Consider the following 23,841-nt stretch of genomic DNA (forward strand, 5'->3'; position numbering starts at 1 on the left):
CTCTCTTCCTCTACCGAGGCATCCAGATCTGATATGCCAAGCTTGGTTTTCTTATTCCAAACTTGACAAATACACAGGGCTTTATAATGTGGAAAAATACCATGACCAGACAAAGGCTTTTTATACTGAGTTCAAAGCATTTCCACATGTTGAGTAATCATTCCTCATAAATCCCCTTGTATGGTAGGCAAAGAGTAGCACAAAATTAATTATTCTTCCCTTTCCCTTCCCACCATAGGACTGTGAGTGACTTGTCCACAATAAAGGGCAGATCAGGGAACATCACTTGGGGCTTTGCAAAGATGTCCTCCACGAAGCAGATCACTCTGCTCCAAGCACTAGCTAACCACCGTGTCCAAAGCAACTGTGACACTGACTCTTCTTCAAATGTGAGAGACAAAGCACACAGAGCATGCCAAGCGGTGCTACAGATGCAACACGAGATCCAAGCACTGAGCTTAAACGCACCCTGTGCAACAACTTTAACAGATTCTGTGAGGGTGTCCAATTCATTTGTTCACTCAACAAATATTTATTAAGGCTGTAAGTAATGTGCCAAATTGGTTTATTCTCAGCAAGGTTATTAGATCAAATGGATTGTTAAATTTCATTCTCAGTTGGGTACTAAAGGCTGGATGGAGATGGGGAGTCAGGGGTGAAGAAGATGTACAAGTCAACAGGGAATAAGCCAGTTGCACATAAATTAGACCCTTCTATCTCGATTTCTCAAGTGGTATCATGTGTTGGTGACTTGGACTACTAGTCAGTCTATAAAATAGCTGAAATGCTTAATCAGAGGAGGGATTAGAGGGTCAAAATGTTACTGTTCCTTGAATGGAGGAAATACAAAATGTAACTCTAAAACTGTGTTTCCACCTGGAAAGCAAGCAGCCATATAGTCAGGTGCTGGATCCTAAAGAGAATGACATTTACAAAGAAAAAAAATGGAAATGGATGCACATTTATTAAATGTCTGATAAATGCCCGGGCCAGTACCTAGCCTGCTGAAAGTAGCCAAACATAGGATTACCAATTGTAAAGACCAGGAAGAACCCTATTACTGTGAGATAGGTTTTAATTTTAGAAAGAATCCTGAACAGGTATTTGATGATTTATACTACATAAGTGTTAAGAACAATAATCATTTGTTTTTTTCTAAAGAAAAAAAATATATCTCTACTGGTTCAAAAACTTGCAGGCTAGAAAATTCCATGTTTCGACTTGGAAAGCTAGTTTAAAAACCCCAGAATCACTTACCTGCCCCACTCTCCCTGGATGTTTCAAGGCCAAGCCTCCACTGGAGACGGCGGCAGCCACGTTCCCTTCGTGGTCCACGACCACAGCGCCCACTGTGTCCAAAGTGCCTGAGTCATTCTCCTGCGGAGCAAAAGTGGCCAGAGCATTCGCTAAGCACGGTGTGTGACAATGATGTGACCACACAGCACTTGTCGGAACAATCATGACATAACAAAATCTGAGCTAATCCTTAACCGGAACATTCAGCAATCTCCTGAAATTATTTATTATCAAGTTGCCACTTAATCTGGTTCAAGTCAAAACTTATTTTCCACTGTAAGATCCTGAACCAAGGGTGTCTGGTTGCTCTTCTCTAATAATAAGCCTAATGTGCCTTTCTAAGGGAGGAAGAAAAAAACAATTTAATATAAATTACAGTATATCGCCGTGTCTCCTTAATCTCAAGGATTAAGTTCACGATTGAGAATTTATAGAGGAAAAGATCTATGATGTAAGTGAACTAATAAATGTCCTTATTAGTATTTTTTAAATATTATATACAAATTTCTAAAAGTAATATATTCAGCACAATAAATGAAGAGAGTGACATTTCCAGTGTAGACCATGCTACAATTTTCTTTTATAATTCCTTCCTTCTGAGAAACTTAATGGCCAGCTCCCTTCTCTGCTATATTAATAACATGGTTGCCAATCATATGGCAGAAAACTGCATATTCTTGGGAGGCATCTTTGTGTTTCTGTGTCTTGTACCAGGTCCCACATGCTTAAGGCATTTCACATGTAGTGACCACAAGCAGCTGTCTCCTACCTCAAAGATTTCTGGTTCACCTGTGCAAGGCAGACAAACTTTACACTGCTGGATAAAAATCAGAAGTAAAGGAAGTGGGAACAAAGTTTCATGAAAAATTATCTTTTTTATATATTAAAAAGGAGGGCTACTACAGGTCTTTAGGTTCATAGCGGTCATGGTGGTATTCTTACACTAGGGCACTGGTGCCCCAGAACCTGAGACCCCTACCCTCACCCTAGCACTCAAGTCTGTATGAAAGAGTCAGGCAGAAGCCCATGTTCAACGAGACCAGCTCTCCCTCCTGTGTGGTTTATGCTCATACTACTTACTGAGCAAGACATTATTCGTGCTGAGGGGGTACCTGCCTGAGTGGTTTTTGAAATACCACACTAAGGCTAGCCCCAGAAAAGTCAATGGGCTCCCAAGGCCACCTCAGAAGTTGAGCAACATTGAAGGGAGTTTTGAAATATTGGAAGCAGAATGTAAACAAAAGATTTTTCCTTAAAGCAAACTAGAAAATGCAGAGGCAGAGTATGCCACAATGAACATTATATTAAGTCTATTAGGAGAAGGTATATCTAGATGTTTGCATTTCTTTGGTTCTTGCTCTAAATTCTAACTCCCCTTAAATATACTGTTCCACTATGACAGTACTTACTTTGCTTTGATACAACAGGTGTAACTGACTGAAATGCATGCTGTGTCCCTACTCACCCTTTTAACAGCAGCTGGGGAAGACCAGCCAGTGGATCAACATGGCCATATCCCAGAATATCACAGTTCTTCTGGTGGTAGGTTGTCTGACTTTTAAGGATAGTTTCCTAACCTGACTGTAAACCTCTGAGGAAAGGTCTGATCCACTGTTTCATTCTGCCCACAGCAGACATTAAGGACATCCTTATTCTTTAAGACAACCCTCAGAATGGGAGAAAATATTTGCAAACGAAGCAACCAACAAGGGATATCTCCAAAATATACAAACAGCTCATGCAGCTCAGTATCAAAAAAACAAATAACCCAATCAAAAGATCTAAACAGACATTTCTCCAAAGAACACATATAGATGGGCAAAAAGCACATGAGAAGATGCTCAACATCACTAATTACTAGAGAAATGAGAATCAAAACTACAATGAGGTATCACCTCACATCGGTCAGAATGGCCATCAACAAAAAATCTTCAAACAATACATGGTGGAGAGGGTGTGGAGAAAAGGGAACCCTCCTACACCGTTGGTGGGAATATAAATTGGTACAGTCACTATGGAGAACAGTATGGAGGTTCCTTATAAACCTAAAAATAGAGCTACCATATGACCCAGCAATCCCACTCCTAGGCATATAGCTGGAGAAAACCAGAATTTGAAAGGATGCATGCACCCTGATATTCACTGCAGCTCTATTTACGATAGTCAGGACATGGAAGCAACCTAAATGTCCATCGACAGAGGAATGGATAAAGAAGATGTGGTACATATATACAATAGAATATTACTCAGCCATAAAAAGGAACGAAATAGTGCCATTTGCAGAGACATGGATAGACCTAGAGACTGTCATACAGAGTGAGGTAAGTCAGAAAGAGTAAAACAAATATCGTATATTATCGCTTATATGTGGAATCTAGAAAAACAGATGAACTTATCAGCAAAGCAGAAATAGTCACAGATGTAGACAACAAACTTACGGTAACCAAGAGGGGAAGAAGGGGTGGGACAAATTGGGAGATTGGGATTGACACGTATACACCACTACGTATAAAATAGATAACTAATAAGAACCTACTGTTTAGCACAGGGAACTCTACTCAGTGATCTGTGGTGACCTAAATGGGAAGGAAATCTAAGAAAGAGTGTATATACGTATACATATAACTGATTCACTTTACTATACAGCAGAAACTAACACAACATTGTAAAGCAACTATACTCCAATAAAAATTTAAAAAATAAAAATAAAATAAACTTGGAGTAAATAAAGCACATCTGTATCCCTGGTGTAACAAAACCAAGCCCAGTAAGTGACGATACATGCCCTGCCATTCTAACGTCAGTCTTCCATCTCCTTTTCTCAAGATTCAATTTCATACAAGGCCAGAGAATGACACTATCTTAGGGAAGATTAACAATAATCAGGTTTACTCATTTGGTACAGACTAAGTGGAGTCTCTCTTCTTTGGTAGATAAGATGGAATTATCAAAGTAAAGAAATGCATTGGACACATTTTATTCCAGAAAAGAGAGATAACCCTAAAGACAAATGTACTTTTAAGATGAACATTTGTTTCATTTTTCTAAGAAATAATTCCTAAATCTTTATATCCTTGCAACCCCAGATAGAGATTGTTTCTTGTTCAGATGCCAAGTCTTACGTCATCTACAGGAGGGCTTCTCAAACTTTAATGTGCATACAAATCAATTGGAGAACCTGTTTGAATGCCGATTCTGATGGAGTAATCTAGAATCAGTCACGACTGTACATCTAAAAACCCCCGAGTAATGCTGATGCTGATGTTACTGCTCCATGGACCCTACTTTGAGAAACAAGGTCTGAGAGCATCCCACAAGGTCATTATCAGCCAGATGTCTGCTCTACTCATTCTAAGGCAAATAACTTCATAGGCACAAATCTGCTGAAGGAGAAACTTAAACCACCTAAGACCAACATTATGTCAGCATAAAAGATTTAAGCTCTATCTTGTTCAACTACCAACTGGCAGCATATCACCACAACCATAACACCATGAACACACTACAAGGTATTTTAAAGTATGATCTTATTAATCTTGCTGGTTCTTTTAGAAATAGACAACTCTCATGCAAATAAAGAGGCACTGTAAAATAACTTTCCTCAAAAACAGCAACAACAAAGTCAGGAAAGGGTATTCGTTATTAGTTCTTTTTTATTAACTGTGACTGCTGATCCTACTCAAACATTCTATAAAGTAGAACTTTACTGAGGGGACACATAACATATACACGATGATATACGTTATCTGTAAAACAATTCTCTTAGCATTTCGATCAGGATATTGTGAACTATAACTCTTATCCCTAACCAAACTACTACAGAAAGACACAAAAGGATTATACAGAGATGGATTTACTGTAACTTGTTTTTCAAAAATGAAAAATCAAGCGAAAAATAGAGAATCCTGCTCCAAATTAAGCTAAATATTCCTAATGGCTTGCAACACCTGCAAAAATCAGAATTACTTCATAAATATTCAAGAATTAGTTCACAGATTTCACATACTGAAAAGCAACTTGAAGGATGATGAAATAACATTTAAGCATTTTTATGAAGTGCAGATAAATTGAGTGAAAGACAAACACTGGTATTTTGGCTATAATAATTTCACAGAGCTCGTCTGTACAAGAATGAAATCTAAGAAAGGCTAAAAAACACACAAATGACTGTTATTATATAGAGCTGCTATTATACTCTTACACTCCATAAATACTTAGAAGTACATGCGCCACATAGATACACATGGACCTATTGTCCCTGACTGAAACATGCTAGTTGCATTAATTTTTTAGATAAAATTGTGACTAAAAAGCAATGGCATAAACTATAGTTCCCATCGGAATAAACACATGTATATAAAGTTGGCATAGAGATTGCATGTGTTATGGAAAAGACTGAAATAAAACTTTCTTGAAGTAACCAAGGATCTAGTAATCTCTGCTGGGCTTAATGTCAAAAGTTTTCATTTTTCTTGCTCCAAGTTGGAGATGGCTGTTACACAGTTATTGTATGAATTAAATTAAGTAACACATGTAAACTAATAAATCCCTCAGAACAAAATGTAGGTACTTTCCACGTGAAAATTAAGCCTCTAACCTACACTCTAACTCTGGAACCTGCCAAGAGACACCATCTATCAGTTACTTATCTCATTAACTTGGTCTTTCTTCTGTACAGAATTATTCCAATATCAAATAGCTAAAATATAAGAATAATATCTCAAGTGTAAAAGTGCATCCTGAAACTGATGTATGGTGGGATTATCCTAATACAATAATAATACGTTGTTGTTTTTCTTTAAAGATACCAAACCTTCCCAGGACACCTTTGTTAGGCTGAAAGCAGCATTATGATTGGCCTGAGCTTCCACTTGAGAAACGCAGCTGACTTAACGCCCTCTGCGACAGCACAGTAACTTCAGCATAAAGCTTTACCACCTTCGAGCATCCTAAAGATGGAACGATAGCTCTGGCTACAAGAGACTTAGATCTGGCTCCAGGTCTATCTCCTAAAACCAGCCCCCTACAGTGGGGCCACTGTGGGCTCAGAGTATATCAGCTGTGTGTGTAAAAGAAGTACAATTTAGCTAGAATTATCTACTTTCATGTGTCTGGCTTGGCTGAAACCAAGGAAAATTTGGATATAAGAATATCCAGTGACCCTTCAGAAAAATCACCCTTCTGATGTCCAATACTACAAATGATGTTTCTGTAAGCTACAGTCATAATGTCTATTTTTAAATAATCCTTTATTTTCTTTGCTTAATAAATATGCATTAAAATTTTTGCAGCACTATATAATTAGTGCCAAACATATCTACAACAGAGAAAAAAATTATATTATATAAAAATCTCTGTTATTAATTCCTTAAATCACTCAACACCGAAAACAGAAACCTTTTCAGCTCAAAATAAAAATAAAGTGTGTTAACAATGCTTTTAAGGGGCTTTAATATATCTGGATTACAGCTTTAATTATAAATTCATATCATAACAAAGTTCCAGAGGATTACTCCAAAATTCCAGACTCTCAAAGGACAATGTTTTCCAACTGGCAGAATTCCTATATAGTGTTCTGGTGGCTAATCTCAGTTTTTTTTTTTTAATAATCTTACAAATAATGAATTATGGATTTTTTTCTCTTCAAAATGGAACCGTTTGAGAGCCTCAGTGTACATGTTGAGTGAGCCCGTGTAAGTGATGGTAGAGACCAGATGAACATACTCGTGACTTAGATTATTACACAGTTGAACAGTAAAAACCACCACGATAGCTTTATACAGTTTTAAATCATTTTTATTCTTATTCATATGTTGTTTAATTAATATTATTTAATTTGAACTCATAATGAACCACTGGTTAAGGATAGCAACCTAAGATATACTGGAGTTGAAATAAAAATTAAGGAATTTAAGAATGATGATAATTCTGACAAGTTCCTTAAGATAATATTAACTAGATCATTAAATTGCATCCATTTGATAAAAACACTTATAGAATACATCTCAATGACTTAAAATCAGTTTAAAAATTAATGATGAATATATCTAATTTGGCTTCTTGTTTTTCTGGAGTAAGTATTAATCACAATTTTAAAATTCTAAATCAAAAAAATTTAATTCTAAATTAAATATACACACCTAGCTATGACCCAGCAACTACACCCCTAAATATTTACCCAAGAGAAAGCAAAATATACATGACAAAAGACTTGTCAAGAATGTTTATAGCACCTTAGTCAAACTGCAAGAGTCAAAACCTGTAAACAACCCAAATGTCTATCAAGAGGGGAATGGGTACACAAACTGTGATACAGGCAACAGCGGAGGACTGCTCAGCAATAAAAAAGAACTAGTGATATGTACAACGATATGGATAATCTTTTAGATGTATGCTGAGTAAAAGAAGCTGGACACAAGAGAGTACATAATATATGATCCCATTCATCTGAAGTTTTAGAACAGGTAAAACTACTCTATGGTGAAAAAGAATCAGAAAAATAGTTGTCTTGGGAAGGAGGCGTGGACTATGAAGGGGTATGAGGAAACTTTCTAGAGTAGTAGCAATATCATATCTCGTTACATGGTTGTATACACATATCAAAATTCATCAAATTATACACTTAAGATTGTGTGTGTGTTGCTGTTTGTAAGTTTTACCTTAAAAAAAGAAATCAACAGCTGATGTATCTATTTTAAAGTACACAACCAAGAATTCAAAACGTCAGGTCATGAACAAATTTTTCAATTTTTTCCTAATAGTATAATACAGTTATATTTATATAACATTTAATACACATTTGATTGCAATTGTAAGCAAGTGGGGGCGTTGGAAAATATGAAAGAGATAGTAAAAAATATGAATGAGAAAAAGTCTAATGTATGCCCAACTGGAAAGAATAGACAGAATAGAGAAGTGAAAATATTTAAAGAGAAAATAGCTCAAATTTCCCCAGAACTGATGAAAAACAAGAATCCAGATCTCTAGGAAGCCAGAGAGAAAGAAAGGGAGCCAGACAGAAAGAAAAGCTCACCACAACAGAATGAAGGCAGAAATCCCGAAGTCCAATGGGAGCCAGAAGGCAGTGGTGTATTTTCAAGGTACTCAGAGAAAAGTAACTATAAACATAGAAGTGGGTACCTAACAAAATTACCTTTTAGGAACAAAAATAAAATAAATACATTTATAAATTAAAAAATAAAATTTGTTTACCACCAAGAGACCTGCACTTAATGAAATCCTAAAGGACCATTCTATTTAATACTGCAAACTGCCCTCCTTCTAATCCTCCCTACCACCTACTCATAGGCATTCCTAATCTTCCTTTCTTGACTCTGCTTTATCTTTTTCCCATAACATGTCATCATCTTCTAAAATATAACACATATTTTCATATTATTTAAACTGCCAATCTCCCCCGAGACTGGAAGCTCGACAAAGGCAGTAATCTTTGTATGTTTTAGGGACTTCCCTGGTGGCCCAGTGGTAAAGAATACTCCTTCCAACGCAGGGGACGTGGGTTCGATCCCTGGTTGGGGAACTAAGATTCCACATGCCGCGGAGAAACTGAAACCCGCGTGTCACAACTACTAAGCCTGAGTGCCGCAATCTACAGAGCCCACGCGCCCTGGAGCCCACACGACCTGGAGCCCACGCATCACAACTAGAGAGAGAAAACCCGCACACCACAACTAGAGAGAAGCCCGGGCGCCACAACTAGAGAGAAGCCTGCACCACAATGAAAGATCCCACATGCCTCAACGAAGACCCTGTGTGCTGCAACTAAGACCCGCCACAGCCAAAAATTAAAGGAAATAAAGAAATAAATTTTTTAAATCTTTGTATGTTTTATTCACTAACATACACTAAGCACCCAGAAAAGTACTTGATACCTCTTAAGCACTCAATAAATACCTGTTGAATGAATGAATGAACAAATGAATTATATACTTTAAGAAGAAGGAAAATAAATGCTGTCATCCGAATGTGTCCTTCCAAAATTTACATGTTGAAATCTTAATCCCCAAGGTGATGGTATTAGGAGGTGGGGCACTGGAAGATGATTAGGTCATGAAGGCAGAGCCCTCATGAATGGGATTATGCCATTCTAGAAGAAGCCCAAGAAGCTCCCTTGTCCCTTCTGCCATGTAAGGTTATAGCAAAAAGATAGCCATCTAGGAAGTGGGTCCTCACCAGACACCAAATCTGACTATGTCTTGATGTTGGACTTCCCAGCCTCCAGAACTGTGGTAAATAAATTTCTATTGTTTGTAAGCCATCCGGTCTATGGTATTTTGTTATAGCAGTCTGAAAGGACTAAGACAATAATCCAAGAAGGAAAAGGACATTCAGGAATGAAACGAGGAATAGGTAAGCAAATAAAATGGCAAAACTTCATGTAAATCAAAATTAATATTGTCTTTAAAAATAATAATGGTTAGGGACCTCCCTTGTGGTGCAGTGGTTAAGAATCCACCTGCCAATGCAGGGGACACGGGTTCGAGCCCTGGACCAGGAAGATCCCACATGCCACAGAGCAACTAAGCCTGTGTGCCACAACTACTGAGCCTCCACTCTAGAGCCCGCAAGCCACAACTACTGAGCCCACGTGCTACAACTACTGAAGCCCGCGTGCCTAGAGCCCATGCTCCACAACAAGAGAAGCCACCAAAATGAGAAGCCCATGCACCGCAACAAAGAGTAGCCCCCACTCACCACAGCTACAGAAAGCCCGTGCGCAGCAACGAAGACCGAACACAGCCAAAAATAAATTAATTAATTAAAAATAATAATGGTTATTATTAGAAGGTCAAGATTGGGTTTTAAAATCTGGCTATATGTTATTTATCAGAGATACACTTGAAAAATAAGGACATGGCAAAGCTGGAAGAGGACAGGGAAAAGAGAGAGAGATACCAAGCAGGTACCAATCCAAACAATGTAGCTATATTAACATCAAGAAAATTAAGTTTTAAGACAAAAAGTTAATAGAACTAAAGAGTCTCTCTGTGATAAATACTGAAAGTTTAGATACACCACGGAGATGTAGTAATTCTAAATTTGTATGTACCTAAAATAAAAAATAGCCTCAAATGTATGTAAAGCAAAAACAGAGCAACAAGGAGAAATCGGCAAACCATAATACCTCACAATGAGATATTTTAACACATTTCTCTCAACTATGAATAGGTCAAATGACCTAAATAATAATAATAATAATAATCAGTAAGAAATAAAAGATCTGAACAGCATATTAAAAAGCTTAATTAGATAGACATTCACAGAATTCTGTACCAATTAGAGTGGAAGCATTCTTTTCAAACACAAATAAATATTTACAAAAATTGACCATACATTAATCCATAAACTAAATCACAACAAATTTCAAGAAACATTGAAACATCAAACAGAATACACTCTCTAACTACAATACAATTAAGTAAGGAGATAAAATTTAAAAATTAAAAAAGAAAAAAGTACTTCTAAATAACTTATGGATCAAATATGAAATCTAAATAGAAACAAAAATATTTAATAATGAATGATAATAAAAATATTACATTTCAAAACTTGTGAGAGATATAATAAAAGTGGCACTTAGAGGGAAATTAATACCCAAAATATTAAAATTAGAAAAGAAAACAAAATTAATAAGCTAAGTGTCCAACTAAACAAGTTAGAAAGAGAGTAAGATAAACACAAGGAGAAAAAACAGAGATAAGATGAAAGAGGAATAAACATTAGGTGAAAAGATCCAAAAAGCAATAAAATAAATAAATAAATAAATAAAAAGGAAAAAGAAGGGCAAAATTGATTCTGTGACAAAACAACTTGTTGTTTTAAACCTTAGCAAAGGCCCGGCCCTCCTGCCTTCTCCTCCAGTATGAGCCTTGGCTCTCCGGAGTAACAGCAGATACTATTAAACTCCACACTATAGGTGGCATCCTGACTCGCTTGCACTTCATCCAGTGCAAATATTGCTCTCTCCTCCCCTACCCTTGCCCCACATCAAAATGCTGCCCTTCTTCAAGTCCCAGGGCCTCAGTAACCCCAGAAAAGTTCTCCTGAATCGTTTCCCATCCACACGGGGGCCCTGGCCCTAAAAGTACAACCTAAACCCCTGTCTGGAAGACTTTTATACACTGGCTTGTTCTAAGCTCTTTGGTGGCTTGTCTTCCCCCCCTTCCACCTGGAAGCAGCAACTAACAAAGTGTCATAAGATAAATACTTTTTCATTGAACCTCATCAATAACTCAAACTTCTTGTCCTCTGAAACTGCATCTTGCTCAATTTTTATGCACAATCCAGACTCAGCCTATCCAAAATAGTTTTCCTATAACCTCACGTTTCTCTGATTATTTCATATTTAGATTTTCTCTGAATGTAATGCTTTTGCACATCACTCCTAAATGGGTTCTGTCTCAAAAGCACATCCTTAAACAACTGCTGAGAAATCTTTTGCTGGTCCCATAGTAACCAAACTAAAGTCCAGACTCGTTTCTCACAATGTGGAAGTGATCTTTATTTCAGGACGTTGTGCATGCCCTTTGGTCTACTGTTCAAAACAAACTTCTAAGGCTCTTACCATCAAACACTAAGCCTCTCGCTTTATCTATAAAGAAATGATATATCTTTATATTGGTCACACACTCCACCGTTCAATGTTTTCTTTTGGTAACACTTCTTTACTGCCTTCCCAACCCCTTAAATCAATCATCTGGCACCAGATCACACTCCTCGTTTTTGACTAACCAATTCAGTTTCTTTAATTCCAGACTGCTTTCCTAAAAGCTCTAAATGATTAATACCCGTACAATATTTGAGTCTTAACTTCACTTTTTCCACTGGTCATCCTTCACTATCTTAAACTCAGTCACTGCCGTCTGGGAAACATGTTCAAGGGAGAAGGAGGGAATTGAGATTATTTGGCAGTTTCACTTCATAGAGGCGCATATATGAGAGGACTTCAACCACATAGATAGCGCAACATGCTACCAGCACACACACTAATAGGCTATGAATGTCATTACCTGGGCAAATTAGAAAACACATAAATAAATGAGCTAAGACCTTGCTAATTAAATAGACAGCAACAAAGTCTCTTTAATAAGAGCAGGCAACCTTTTGCAATTTAGTTGTCCAATTTGGCTCTTTCCAGGAACACCTGGCCGTGGTCTGGACCTCTGGTCTTTCATTTCAGAGCTTACATTTACCTTCTCGGGATAAAATTACACTTTTTCTTTTAAATTCCAGAGCTCCAATGGCCTTTGAACTGAGTCTTAAAGCAGTGGGGAATAACAGATAAAGGACTCGAAGGTAACCTGGACAATCTGGAGTCTATTCCTGCCAATGAAACACCATGACAATTGGGATGGGTCATTAACCTGGATTTAAGTTCCACCCTCTCCAGATTGAAGAATAATTGACACCGACTTTAATAACACAGTAATAAGTTATTTTATTTGATATGAGATTTCTAAAGCAATATTCATTTGACCGTATAATTGTGAGTATACTCACAAAAATAGAAATTATTATTCAAAATCATAAATATATATCAACTAAAGATCAGCATATTAAAAAGCAAAAAGGAGCCAAAAAATGCCCATATACTTATTTTCTTTTTGTTCCTCAACAGATCAAAACCTTATTAGAAATCAGAGATAAATGAAAGAATTACAAAGAGTAGGAAGGAGCTAAGTATATTCTAGGATGTAAAATACAATCTAAACTAATCATGACAGTACTATATCTTAGAAATTCTAACGCCATTCAAATTACCCTCAGTGATGTTTTCAGAGATTCCCAACACTCAAAAAGCCTGTGTTTAATGCAAATAACCACCAGGACAGGCCCCACTCACACATACTGTATTTCAAAATATTCTCCTCATTTACTTCTAAGTACAGTTAGTGCAAACAGACGTTCAGGGGCAGCTCTGCCTGTGTACTTACTTCCTCTATGGTCTATTTTACTTTGCTAAATTCTGTGGACAGTTGAATCCTATCAGCTGTCGTGCCCCCACTGGGGATTACAGGCTGTCAAAACCAGAGCTTGGTTTGACCAGCAAAGCGTACTATTTTTGGTGTTGCACACTTTGGTTTTTAAATACGTAAAAATGGAACATGTATTGCCATCCCCGCCACCCCTCTAGATGGTCTCACATATTTAGGCTACCTGCTTGGCCCCCATAAGCATTTGGGTTTGAAACCACTGTCCTGAAGAAACTCTGTGGTGCTTCTCACAGGCTTCTTCTAAACGAGGACTTTCTCTTTCTCTCTACAGTTACGTAAGCCCTACTCTTTATCCAAGCCCCAGCTTAAATTCCACCTCTTCCATAAAGCCTATCATGTGCTTATGGTAATTTATCCATCCTGCTAATCCCTGCAGCTCTCACGGATGGTTTCATTCTTCTAGCACATACCAAATGGTATGATTTCCCTTTATTGTTTAATTCCTCTGGACCAAATGGGCAGGGCCTCTCTATTTACTCCTAAAGCCTACTTAAAAATCTGTATATAGATAGTACTCAATAAATGTTTGCTGGTGATAATGTTGAAGTCAAGGTAAAATAGGTACTGGAAAAAAACAAAAACAAAAACTGAAGATCCCATGAGGCCATGACCTCTGGTAGAAACTCCACTCAAAGCCTGTGCACTCCTCAAGGTCACTTGCTAGTTCCTCGTAACCTCAGGTGACACAAATCAATGGAGCAATGAAAATGGAGCACTGCCTATCCCTTGAGCAAACGACATACAATGACCACAGAAGAGATGGCAATGCTTGTAAAATAAAAATGCTCTCAACACAGGAAAAAAAAAAAAAAGCGCAATCACAAGCATCATAGACTTGTCTCAGCTTGCAAGGCAATCCCCATTTCCATCCTGTCCCCTGTCCCTCCTCGGAAAATCACACCACCAAAATAAACAGGCACTAGAAAATGGGTAGGAATTTTTGTCATGGTGAAGGTCTATTCTTTTTCCTAGAAAAAGACACATGGCCTAGGAGTACATTTGTAAAACAGGCATTTTTACCTGCATAACAGGAGAGGGACTTGGCCACGTTTCTCTAGATGGCTAGATGGGCACGCCCCCTTGTGGACACTTCCTGACTCACCTCTGGAATGGTCAGCTGCAACTGTGAGCTGTTTCTAAGAAATTACTTCCCAACAATCATTTCCCTCACTTACTCAATAATATTATTATCAATAGTAATATTTCAGATAACCAAACTCTTCTTTCATTATATCCCCAAATATAAGCTTATTGTTAAAAGTGAAACATAGTTTTGAACTAATGTATGCTTGAAGCAAATAAAAGAAGATTCAAACTTATCTTGAAAGACCATAACACTTACAATTAAAGAAAATAACACACTTTGCTCTCTCAAAATTAACATTAGAATCACTGACTGTAGATGTTTAAGTTAGTAATATTAATTGAGTAAAGGCATTGTTTCTAGGCACTGTGATAAGGATAAAAAAACAAAATGCTCATGCTTCCATATGCCTGCATAGATATGATAAAATAATCACACACCAATCTCAAAATGTCAAAGGTAGTAGATAATTCAATTCAACAAGCATTTATTGAGTGCCCATTACACGTACTAAGTAGAAGAAAGGAATTGGTTTTGATCTGGGTGGCATTTGAGCTGGTGCTTAAAGAAGGACTTGGATTAGAATCTCAGTAGGTGGAGAAGTGGCTGGTATTCCATTATTAATTATCATTTATTCCACAAAGAGAAAGAGACATGAGCAAAACTTAGAAATAAGAACTTTCAGCAACTCCATGAAAAATCAAATACAGAAATGTAGTCGATAAGAGAAAAAAAGATTACTCCAGAAGAGAAATAATGGAAAAGTAGGCTGGGCTCAAGTTTCAAGAGGGTTCATAAAGTCAGTTCTAAAAACTTGGGGTTTTAATCTACAGATAGTAAAGATTCTATTAAAGTTTCTCTCAGAAGAAGGACAAGACCAATGAAGGTATTTTTAAGGAAATGTATCCTGGGATAATACACAGAATTAAAGAGGAATGGAAAAAGGCTAGAACCAGGGAAGCCAGTTATAAAGATACTGCAACCATCCAGCCATCAAGGTAAAAAGGTATAGACTTGAGGGTGGTAAATATATCAAAAAGAAGCAAGCAAAAACAAAACAAAACAAAAAATAGTGCCTGTATTCATTAAACCAATGTTTATTGAGTACTTATTATATGCCAAGCTGAGAAACCATGGCAACCAAAACAGATATAATCCCTGTCCTCCTGGAACCTGCACTCTAGGGAAAGAGAAAGACATCAAATAAGCACACTCAGAGAGGCAGCTGCAGCAGCACGACAGTTTAAATGACAGGTGGGAGGGGGAGAGGCAATATTCCTGGGATCTGGAATCACAGGGACAAAGGACCTGACTCAGGCAGAATCTTGACAGTGTGATCCAGACTGAGAGTAAAAGAGCAAAAGACTGAAAAGAAAGACAAGCACCTGCTCTTATCGAGTCCTGTGGGCTCTGTTAAGGGGCCTATACTTTATTCTTAAGAGCAGCTGGAAGTCACTGAAGAGTTTAAACAGGGTCATGACAAAATCAAATTGCACTTTTAAATGATTCCACAAATGCTGGGTATAGAACTGACTGGAAAGGCAAGAGCAGACGGTTGCGATGCTACTGCAGTCATCCAGGAGACAGTGATGAAGCTTGATTCTAGACATGCTGAGCTAAGGTATGACATAAAATGTATAATAAGCAACTGGAACAGTTCAGGGCCTGGAGAGGGGGGTGGTAATTAAAACTTAGATTCATCCATTCAAACACAGTTTCATTAAGTGGGCACTGTGTCAGGTACCTGTGGAAAATGACAATGACCTGGAGACAAATTCTGGAATAAGGAGAAAGGCGAAAAGAGCTCTAGGGTACCTTCGGGAGAGCTAAATGAATAAGACTGGACATGAAGTTATTAACTGAATGCAATCATGTATATAAGTACTAACTCCTCTAGAACGTTCTATGTTCATTTAAGCAACGATTACTAAGCAGGTGCTTTTCTAGGCCCACTGTGACACATTAGGCAGAAAAAGCAATGAGTCTCAAATGCTGGCCCAATACCTCACACACCCCTGCAGATGTTCATCAGTATACTGAGAGTAGAGCCTAAAAATCGAATTTTACAACTACCCAGATGAAGATAATGGCCGGCCAGGTTTAGCATACACTAAAATAAAGGATCTCTCAATGAGAGGATCAAGAGGTTTGGACAAACTCCATGCTGCCAATGATAATATATTAGAGAATTATCAAGCTGGAAAGAATGATGGTAATCACTTGATCCAGCATGCTGACTTTGCTGCTGAGGAAACTGAAGTCTAGAGAGACTCCATGTTTGCCCAAGGTCTCTGGACTAGTTAACAGCAAACCTAGACTAGAAATCCTGGTCTACTGTACCCCATTTCAGCCTGCCCTACTTCCTCCACTCCTCAAGTAATCCCAGCCCAGGTCTTGAATTCTGAATAGTTTCTGGCATCTGACTTTTTATTCAAAATGTTCTAGGCTGATTATGGAAGAGGTGGGCCAATCAGGCCTTTGAAAACTCCAGACAGTTTTCCTTCAACCTAATTAAGCAGTGGGTCTTATCTTCTGATCTTAAAACATCCTTGTTATTGATCCGTGTGTGTGTGTGTGTGTGTGTGTGTGTGTATACACATTTGTCTTCTCATGTATTGGTCTACTCTGCTGGCCTTATTAGCTACACATGTGTCAACACCACTACATCTGTGATGGGTCAACTCAGGTCATTAGTACATGGTGATATCATATCCGGACATATTTAAAAGTTCTGACTCAGAATCTGATGCTCTTAACATCATGGTCTGAGCCAATTCCCAGAAAGGAAGACTTCTATCTGTAGCTCCAATGAAATTCCATTCACTGGAGACACTTCCTTTTAGGAAAGCTACAATATGGTGATTTGCACATTATATACAAGATCAGCTGAGATTATCCCAATGATAACGAAGGAATGCTCTTCTTTCCCCTCCATTGATTCTGTTAAACACCAAAATTTAGAGGAGGCTCTACAGAGCTGATGAATAGTAAAAGTGGAGGGAGGATTTACAAGTCTGAACATATGATGTCAACCTATAACAAGTCTGGAAAACCACAGGTTACTTCCCTTACAAAATAAAAACAGCAGTTAAGGTCTGTTAACAGATTTCTTGCCTCACTCTTATCTCACTTACAACTTTAAAACTCAGTATAAATTTAAGGCATAGCTTCATAAGGGTTTAAGGAAGACTCGGGAAGAAATCCAACCTACTAGCTATTGAATCTTTATATGAGAACTTAGAAACTTTTTCTGAAACAGAAGAAAAAAAAGAAATACTGCAACTGTCCAGCTATCAGGGGTTGAAAGTTCTGGATTTGGATAACTGATGAATTGACATAAAGTGCTGCAAACCATAGACATTTAAAAAAACCCCATGGTGGCGGAGGAATGAATTGGGATATTGGGATTGACATATATACACAAATATGTATAAAATAGATAACTAATAAGAACCTGCTGTATAAAAAAAATAAATTAAATAAAATTCAAATCAAAAAAAAAAAGACCAACTTCCAAGTTGAAAAAAAGGGTTTAAAAAGAGTCTGCCTTCTGCCTATCGAACGTGTATCTCTCTAAATAAACTTGCTTTCACTTTAATTAATTAATTAAAATAAAAAGTGATTTAAGAAAATGGAAAAATAAATAAACAAATAAACAAACCCCATCAAATTATATTGCAAAGGAATAATGGTCATCAGACTGTATAACCTACATAAATGCATGAGGTGGTGGTAATCTAGTAATATAAGTATTTAAGTTACTGACCTACTGATTTACATGTTAAGTCTTATAGGCTTAATCAGTAATCAAGATAGTCTTAGGACAGGAAAATATAATTTTTAATATATTACTTACAATTCAAAGAAATAATTTCAAATGGAAGATAATCACTCCACAGGATGAATTTACAGTTTTATTAAAAAGAAAATATCCACAAATATATAAAGTATATTTCTTTATGTAAAAGAGAAGGCAAAGAAGTTTCTTACTTCTGTTTACTCATATATCTATGCTTTAACCATCTTTTTGAGAAACACGGAAAGACTCCAGATCAAGAAAATGTCTATAAAAGACTAATTACTCCTTCCTCTGCACATATAATACACAAAATGTACACAAGTACAAATAGAACAATCTGATGAAAACATGTTGTTTTTTGTGCATTTATTTCCTTTGATCTTAACCTACCTCTCACCCAAAAAATAACAGTGATTTAGTATGATACAGTTAAGCGTTTATATAATAATTTCAAGATGGTGGATAAAAGGGGAAAATGTTACCCACAATATACTTCAAAAGAATAGAATACATTTATGTGAAGCACACAACGCAAGGCCCAACATTTTCTTTCTGAAACATGTGGCCAATTTGATGTCCCTATGTGGTGGCTAAAGAACACAAAATTAAAAGTTGTAGAATCTCTTTAGAGTGGTTTTCAACACACAACACTGTATAAAGCATTGCAAGATTTTCTAAACTTGTTCATTAGAAATTGAAGAATGAAAGATTCACACAATGGAAAAGTCTAATTATCTTTCATTTCACCACCCTATACAAGTACTGCTTTACCTAAAAACCAATGAAATTAATTGAAAACTTAAATTACTTCATAAAAGTGGTGGGAGAAGGCAAAGAATTTCATGTACATCCAACTGTAAACTCTGTTATTAAAGAAAAAGACATGGAAACTATTTCGACAATATGCTTGTGAAAAATGAAAAGGAAAAAAAAGGCCTGAAACATCAAAAATGCCGAGATCAAACAATACCCCCAACCTCTTTTAATACTCTAAGAATAAAAGAGTCCCTTCTAGTAATATCCAGGGCTAGTTGTTTGAAACTGGTATTTATGAAATCTAGATTATCCTGTGCATTGGGTCTGTTTGTTTTCCCAAAGTATCTCCTCTTTGTAGCAACTCTTTCTGTTATATAACAAGGTTATGTAACAATTCAGTCAGTTCTGTAGCACGAGCTAAGAACCTCAATTGGCCGATGAGTTTATTAGCACTTCATTCCAAAAGAAAGTTTTGTTTTTCAAAAATGCTTAATACTAACACAACTACCTTTTACTTTTTGTATCAAAACAAAAGATAAACTTAAAACGTGTCATCACTTCATCACGTGCACCACAAGAATTATTGATAAATATTCTAACAACAGTGAGAGTCCGTGGCAATCCTGTCAGGGGAGAATGCAGATGCCCACGTGTGGGAACTACAAAGGACAGAGGAGCATGCTGAACCGCACCATTCCTTTTCACAAACACAGTTCTCGATTTGCCTAGCTCTGACACAGACAAACGTCAGTTACCACAGCTCAGTTAAATAATACCAGTCACTCAACAGCCTGGTCCAAACTTCAATTACATGGTATAGTAACTGTGAGTAATTGCATAAAGTATAAACTTCACTACTAGGTCTTTAGTTCAAAGATCACTATGTAAACTATGTAAACGTTAGATGCCCATCATGATCAGTGACCGATCATGTCGTTTCACTCAACGTCTGTCACGGATGGGTCACCGTGCACAGACAGCTAAGTGTGTAGTTGTGTTACCTCCTTGTCTCCCAGTGATAAATCCACATGACATTTTACAAATATCGATAATCAAAATAGGGCACTAGCCAACTAAGATGAAAGTGAAGCAAAGAAACAAAAAGTGATAATGTTGGAAGTGCAATTCTAGTAAAAAATAAGTGACGTTATGGAAGAAATAATTGACTGTGGGAATTTTCAACACTGCCACCGTTCAAGAGACTCAAGATCTGCAGTCAGAGGAACTTAGTGAAGACAAACCTGTCAACATAAATAAGGAATGTAGTTGTGACAAAAAGGATGAAGATGTCCCAGAAGAAGTGACACTGGCAAAAAAGCTGACATAAAAGGAAAGCTGAGAGATACCGTACAACATGGAAAGAGCAAAGGATAAAATGTTGAAAGCTGATGCAAAATTAAAAAGAGTTTGACGATTCACCATGACATAAACAGATGCTCACTCCGTATCATAACTTACATGACAGGAAAGCAAGCACTGTTCAAACTACTCTTGATAAAGGGTTTTTTAGACAGAAAAAACCTACTTTAATTCTGATGTTTTAAATTAGTGTACTAAATAAATATTCATTTTAATTACTTTTTTGTTTGTTTCTCTACACATTTATAACCACCAGTAAAAGAGTTTTTAATGTTTTGACAAAAATGTTTAAAGGTCATGGAAAAAGTGTACTTTTTTGCCATTAAGATCCCTTTGCACAGTTCCGGTTTGCACAGTCATTTTTATGGTCCAGCACTACCATGCAAAGTGCGTACTATCTATACACAGCAAGGGAAAGAAAGAAGTAAAGAAAAATCCAGAACAGTTGGGTCTACCCAGATAGGGGAGTGGAACAGAGCATAAACAACTACTACTTTTATATTACACAGCACTACAGGTAAATAATAATCTTTTCCTTCTCCAGTATGTCTTCCCTCTAAGTCACACCAAAAAAGCATGGATGAAACAGAGATGTCAATTATTAAGAATAGACAGTTACTCAGAATTCATTCCTTATTTTTTAATATTGTATCTTAAAACCCATGTATTCTGAAAGTGAGGATAAAATGTGTTTTATTTGATTTATGGGGAGATTAGCTGCTTAACCCACTACTGGTTTGTAGCAACAAGGGACATATTAATTGTGCAGAAGAAGACGATAAAAAAAAGTTCTCCATTTACGCTACACACTGTAGATTACCTCCTTAATAACCACTCTCCTCCCCTTCCTTTGACAACAAAACAACTAATTTTTGGGGGGAAGACAATGTGTCTAGCAGCAAGCCATGAGCTATGAGATAGTAATGAGGAAAATCCACTTAATTTCCTAGGCTCCTTTGCAACTGGGAATACCCATGTGACCAAACTGTGCCCCTTGTCCACTGCCCCCCAAAAAAACAACTAAAGAGAAATCTATTGAGAGAGATTCTGGACAACTTTTGCATCCCAGATAAAAAAGTGACAGACACATCTGACACTAGTCTCCCCGCCCACACCCTCCATGGTCTCACCTTCTTCTCACCTTGAATGCAGATGTGACACCTAAAATTATAGGAGCCATATTCCATCCATAAGACAAAAGGCATGAGAGAAAAGGCCCAAGAGAAATCCCAGATATGTTGGCTCCAGCACCATTGGAAACCCGAGCTAATGAATGCTTGCAACCACCCACCTCCAGAATTTTTTATTATGAGGCAAAGGGCCAGGGAGCAGGGGGAAAAAATATGCATTTCCTAAGTCGCCATCAGGTTTTCTGTTGTTTGCAGCCAAAAGCATTCCATTACTTAACCATTCTTATTTTAAACTAAGTCAAATGTAAATGGTCAAAGACGAAGGAAAACAGAAATACTCTAATTAATTGAGGTAGCAAGCTGATTAAATATTCTTCTTTAATTCTGATTTCTATTAGTATTGTGATAATGTCTGGACAATCAATTACTTTTTTAAGAAAAACGAGCAATATCAATGCAACAAAAATTGCTAAATTTATTTACTTTATTTTCAGGCTTTAAAATATTTATTCTACTGTATACTCCTTTCAAGACAATATTTATATCCTTCAACACTGAGTAACAAAAAACTGAACACTAGGAAAGTTACCAAAACCTCTATTCTTTTTATTATATTTATATACCCAACTCACAGCTTCTTTTATGTAGCCACAACACACAGTAGTTCCAGGCTTTAGTCAATGCTGGCTAACCAGAACTATGCTGAAACTATACACACGGGACAGGGAGAAATAAACTAAATACAGGTTGATTTAGAAAACAGTTATTTGTCCTTTCCTGTCACATCTCCAAAAAACTGCTACACTTCGTCTCAAAAATTATAATTTTCTGCGCCATTGGCTCCTCATCTGGTGGTCTTTTCTTTCTCGGAGCATTTTTATTACCTTTGCCAAGGTTATACAGCAAACATCTGCACAACAAAGCCTGTGGCCCGCATCCTTCCCTAAAGGCAGAAGCTGGGTCCTAGTCAAACACAGTGCTTTGTACACGTTAAAGTTCATGTATTCTGAATATTAAAAATATTTTCCTGTCCTTTCAGGGGTCTAAAATACTCCATGTGAATCATGCCTGAATTCCACCTGTCCACCCACTCCTAGTGACCTCCATTACCACCCTCCCTTTCTCCATTACAAGACTCCACCCAGAGGAGCACCCAGAGCAGCGGTTTCCCTTCTTTTCTGGCTGAGATGGAGGCAAACAATGGCAAAGGCAAAAACGATGGGGTCTCAGTCAGTGACAGTCACCACTGCTACGGGAGCAGAATATCACTATTTTCAGTTAAAGATAAGGAAACTGAGCCTTCCCAGGTGAAATTACTCGGTGAATTCACAGACGGTAACTGACAGTGGTACGGTGTCTTGACCCCATCTCCCCACCTCTCTCTCCCCACTCCACAGCAAAACTTCTCAAAAGAATTATCTCCACCCTGTTCTCCCTGACGGACCCACTCCACCTGCTCTACAATCCACCACGTCGTGGAAACTGTCCTCATCCAGGTCCAAAGTCTCCAGGTGCCGAGTCCAGTGGCCAGTCCTCTGTCCTCCTACCTGTTTTGTCAGCAGCACTTGAGCCAGGTGATGCCTGACTTTGAACGCTCCTCTCTGCTTCCCAGACACTCTCCTGGTGGCCCCTCTGCCCCACTGGCTGCTCCATCTTTCTCTTTTGCTGGTTTCTCCTCCTCCCAATGTAGACATGTTGGCCTGGTCCAGGGTTCAGTTTTCAGACCTCTATCTTCACTCACTCCTACTAAGTGAGCTCACCTGGCCACGTGGATTCATATTCCTTTTGATGCCAATGATTGTCAAATGGGAATCTCCCTCCTGACCTACCCCTAAGCTTCAGATTCATATAACCAACTCCACAGTTCATCTTTCCTGCTGCCACATCCAGCTTTTTATTGCAAATCCTCTTTACCAGGTTGATGAGTGGTTGTTTGAATTTTTCAAAAATTGAATATTCTCTGGGTGAAGGACAGAATCATAAAGAAGGACACATATTGTAAATATTTCCTTTTTATTTAAAACACAAAACCAATTCATTCATTCACTAGCCAATCTTTTCATATAAGACTTTCTCTGAATGTGAGCCCACATACAAATGTTCCATATCATCTTCCTATAACACCCTGGACTGTCCTATGATTTCAAGTTTTATTTTATCTAAAAGTAGAACAAGAATATAAATAAACTAACAACACAATACAATCTGAATGCACAAAGCTTCTAGATTTTTACGATTTTTCTCAATCTTTTACAGCTGGTTTGCCCATACTTAACTCTACAGCAACTTTTTATAGACCCACTCTGCTTTTTCAAGTTAGTTTTCAAACAAACAACTCTCTCAGTTTGCAAGCAGACAACTCTCTTTTTAAACTCAATATTCATCACTTTATGAGAGATGATG

At 37.4% G+C, this 23,841-nt stretch overlaps 1 protein-coding gene across 12 annotated transcripts in view; it reads right to left on the reverse strand.

Moving 5' to 3' along the window:
* Positions 1-23,841, reverse strand: part of TASP1 (taspase 1) — a 385,678-nt gene that overhangs the window by 282,784 nt on the left and 79,053 nt on the right. For 11 of the 12 annotated variants that reach the window (XR_014254563.1, XM_082428637.1, XM_082428634.1 and 8 more), the window contains one exon: positions 1,258-1,377. The exons of the other annotated variant lie outside the window; for it this stretch is intronic. Coding sequence is in view for 10 of the 11 variants with exons in the window: in XM_082428637.1 (XP_082284763.1) it covers positions 1,258-1,377 (120 nt within the window). In the remaining variant the exon portion in view is untranslated. The remainder of the gene's footprint in view (positions 1-1,257; positions 1,378-23,841) is intronic. 12 annotated transcript variants of the gene reach the window in all.

This window comes from Balaenoptera physalus (assembly GCF_965194825.1).
Source record: "Balaenoptera physalus genome assembly, chromosome: 16".
Taxonomy (NCBI): domain Eukaryota; kingdom Metazoa; phylum Chordata; class Mammalia; order Artiodactyla; family Balaenopteridae; genus Balaenoptera; species Balaenoptera physalus.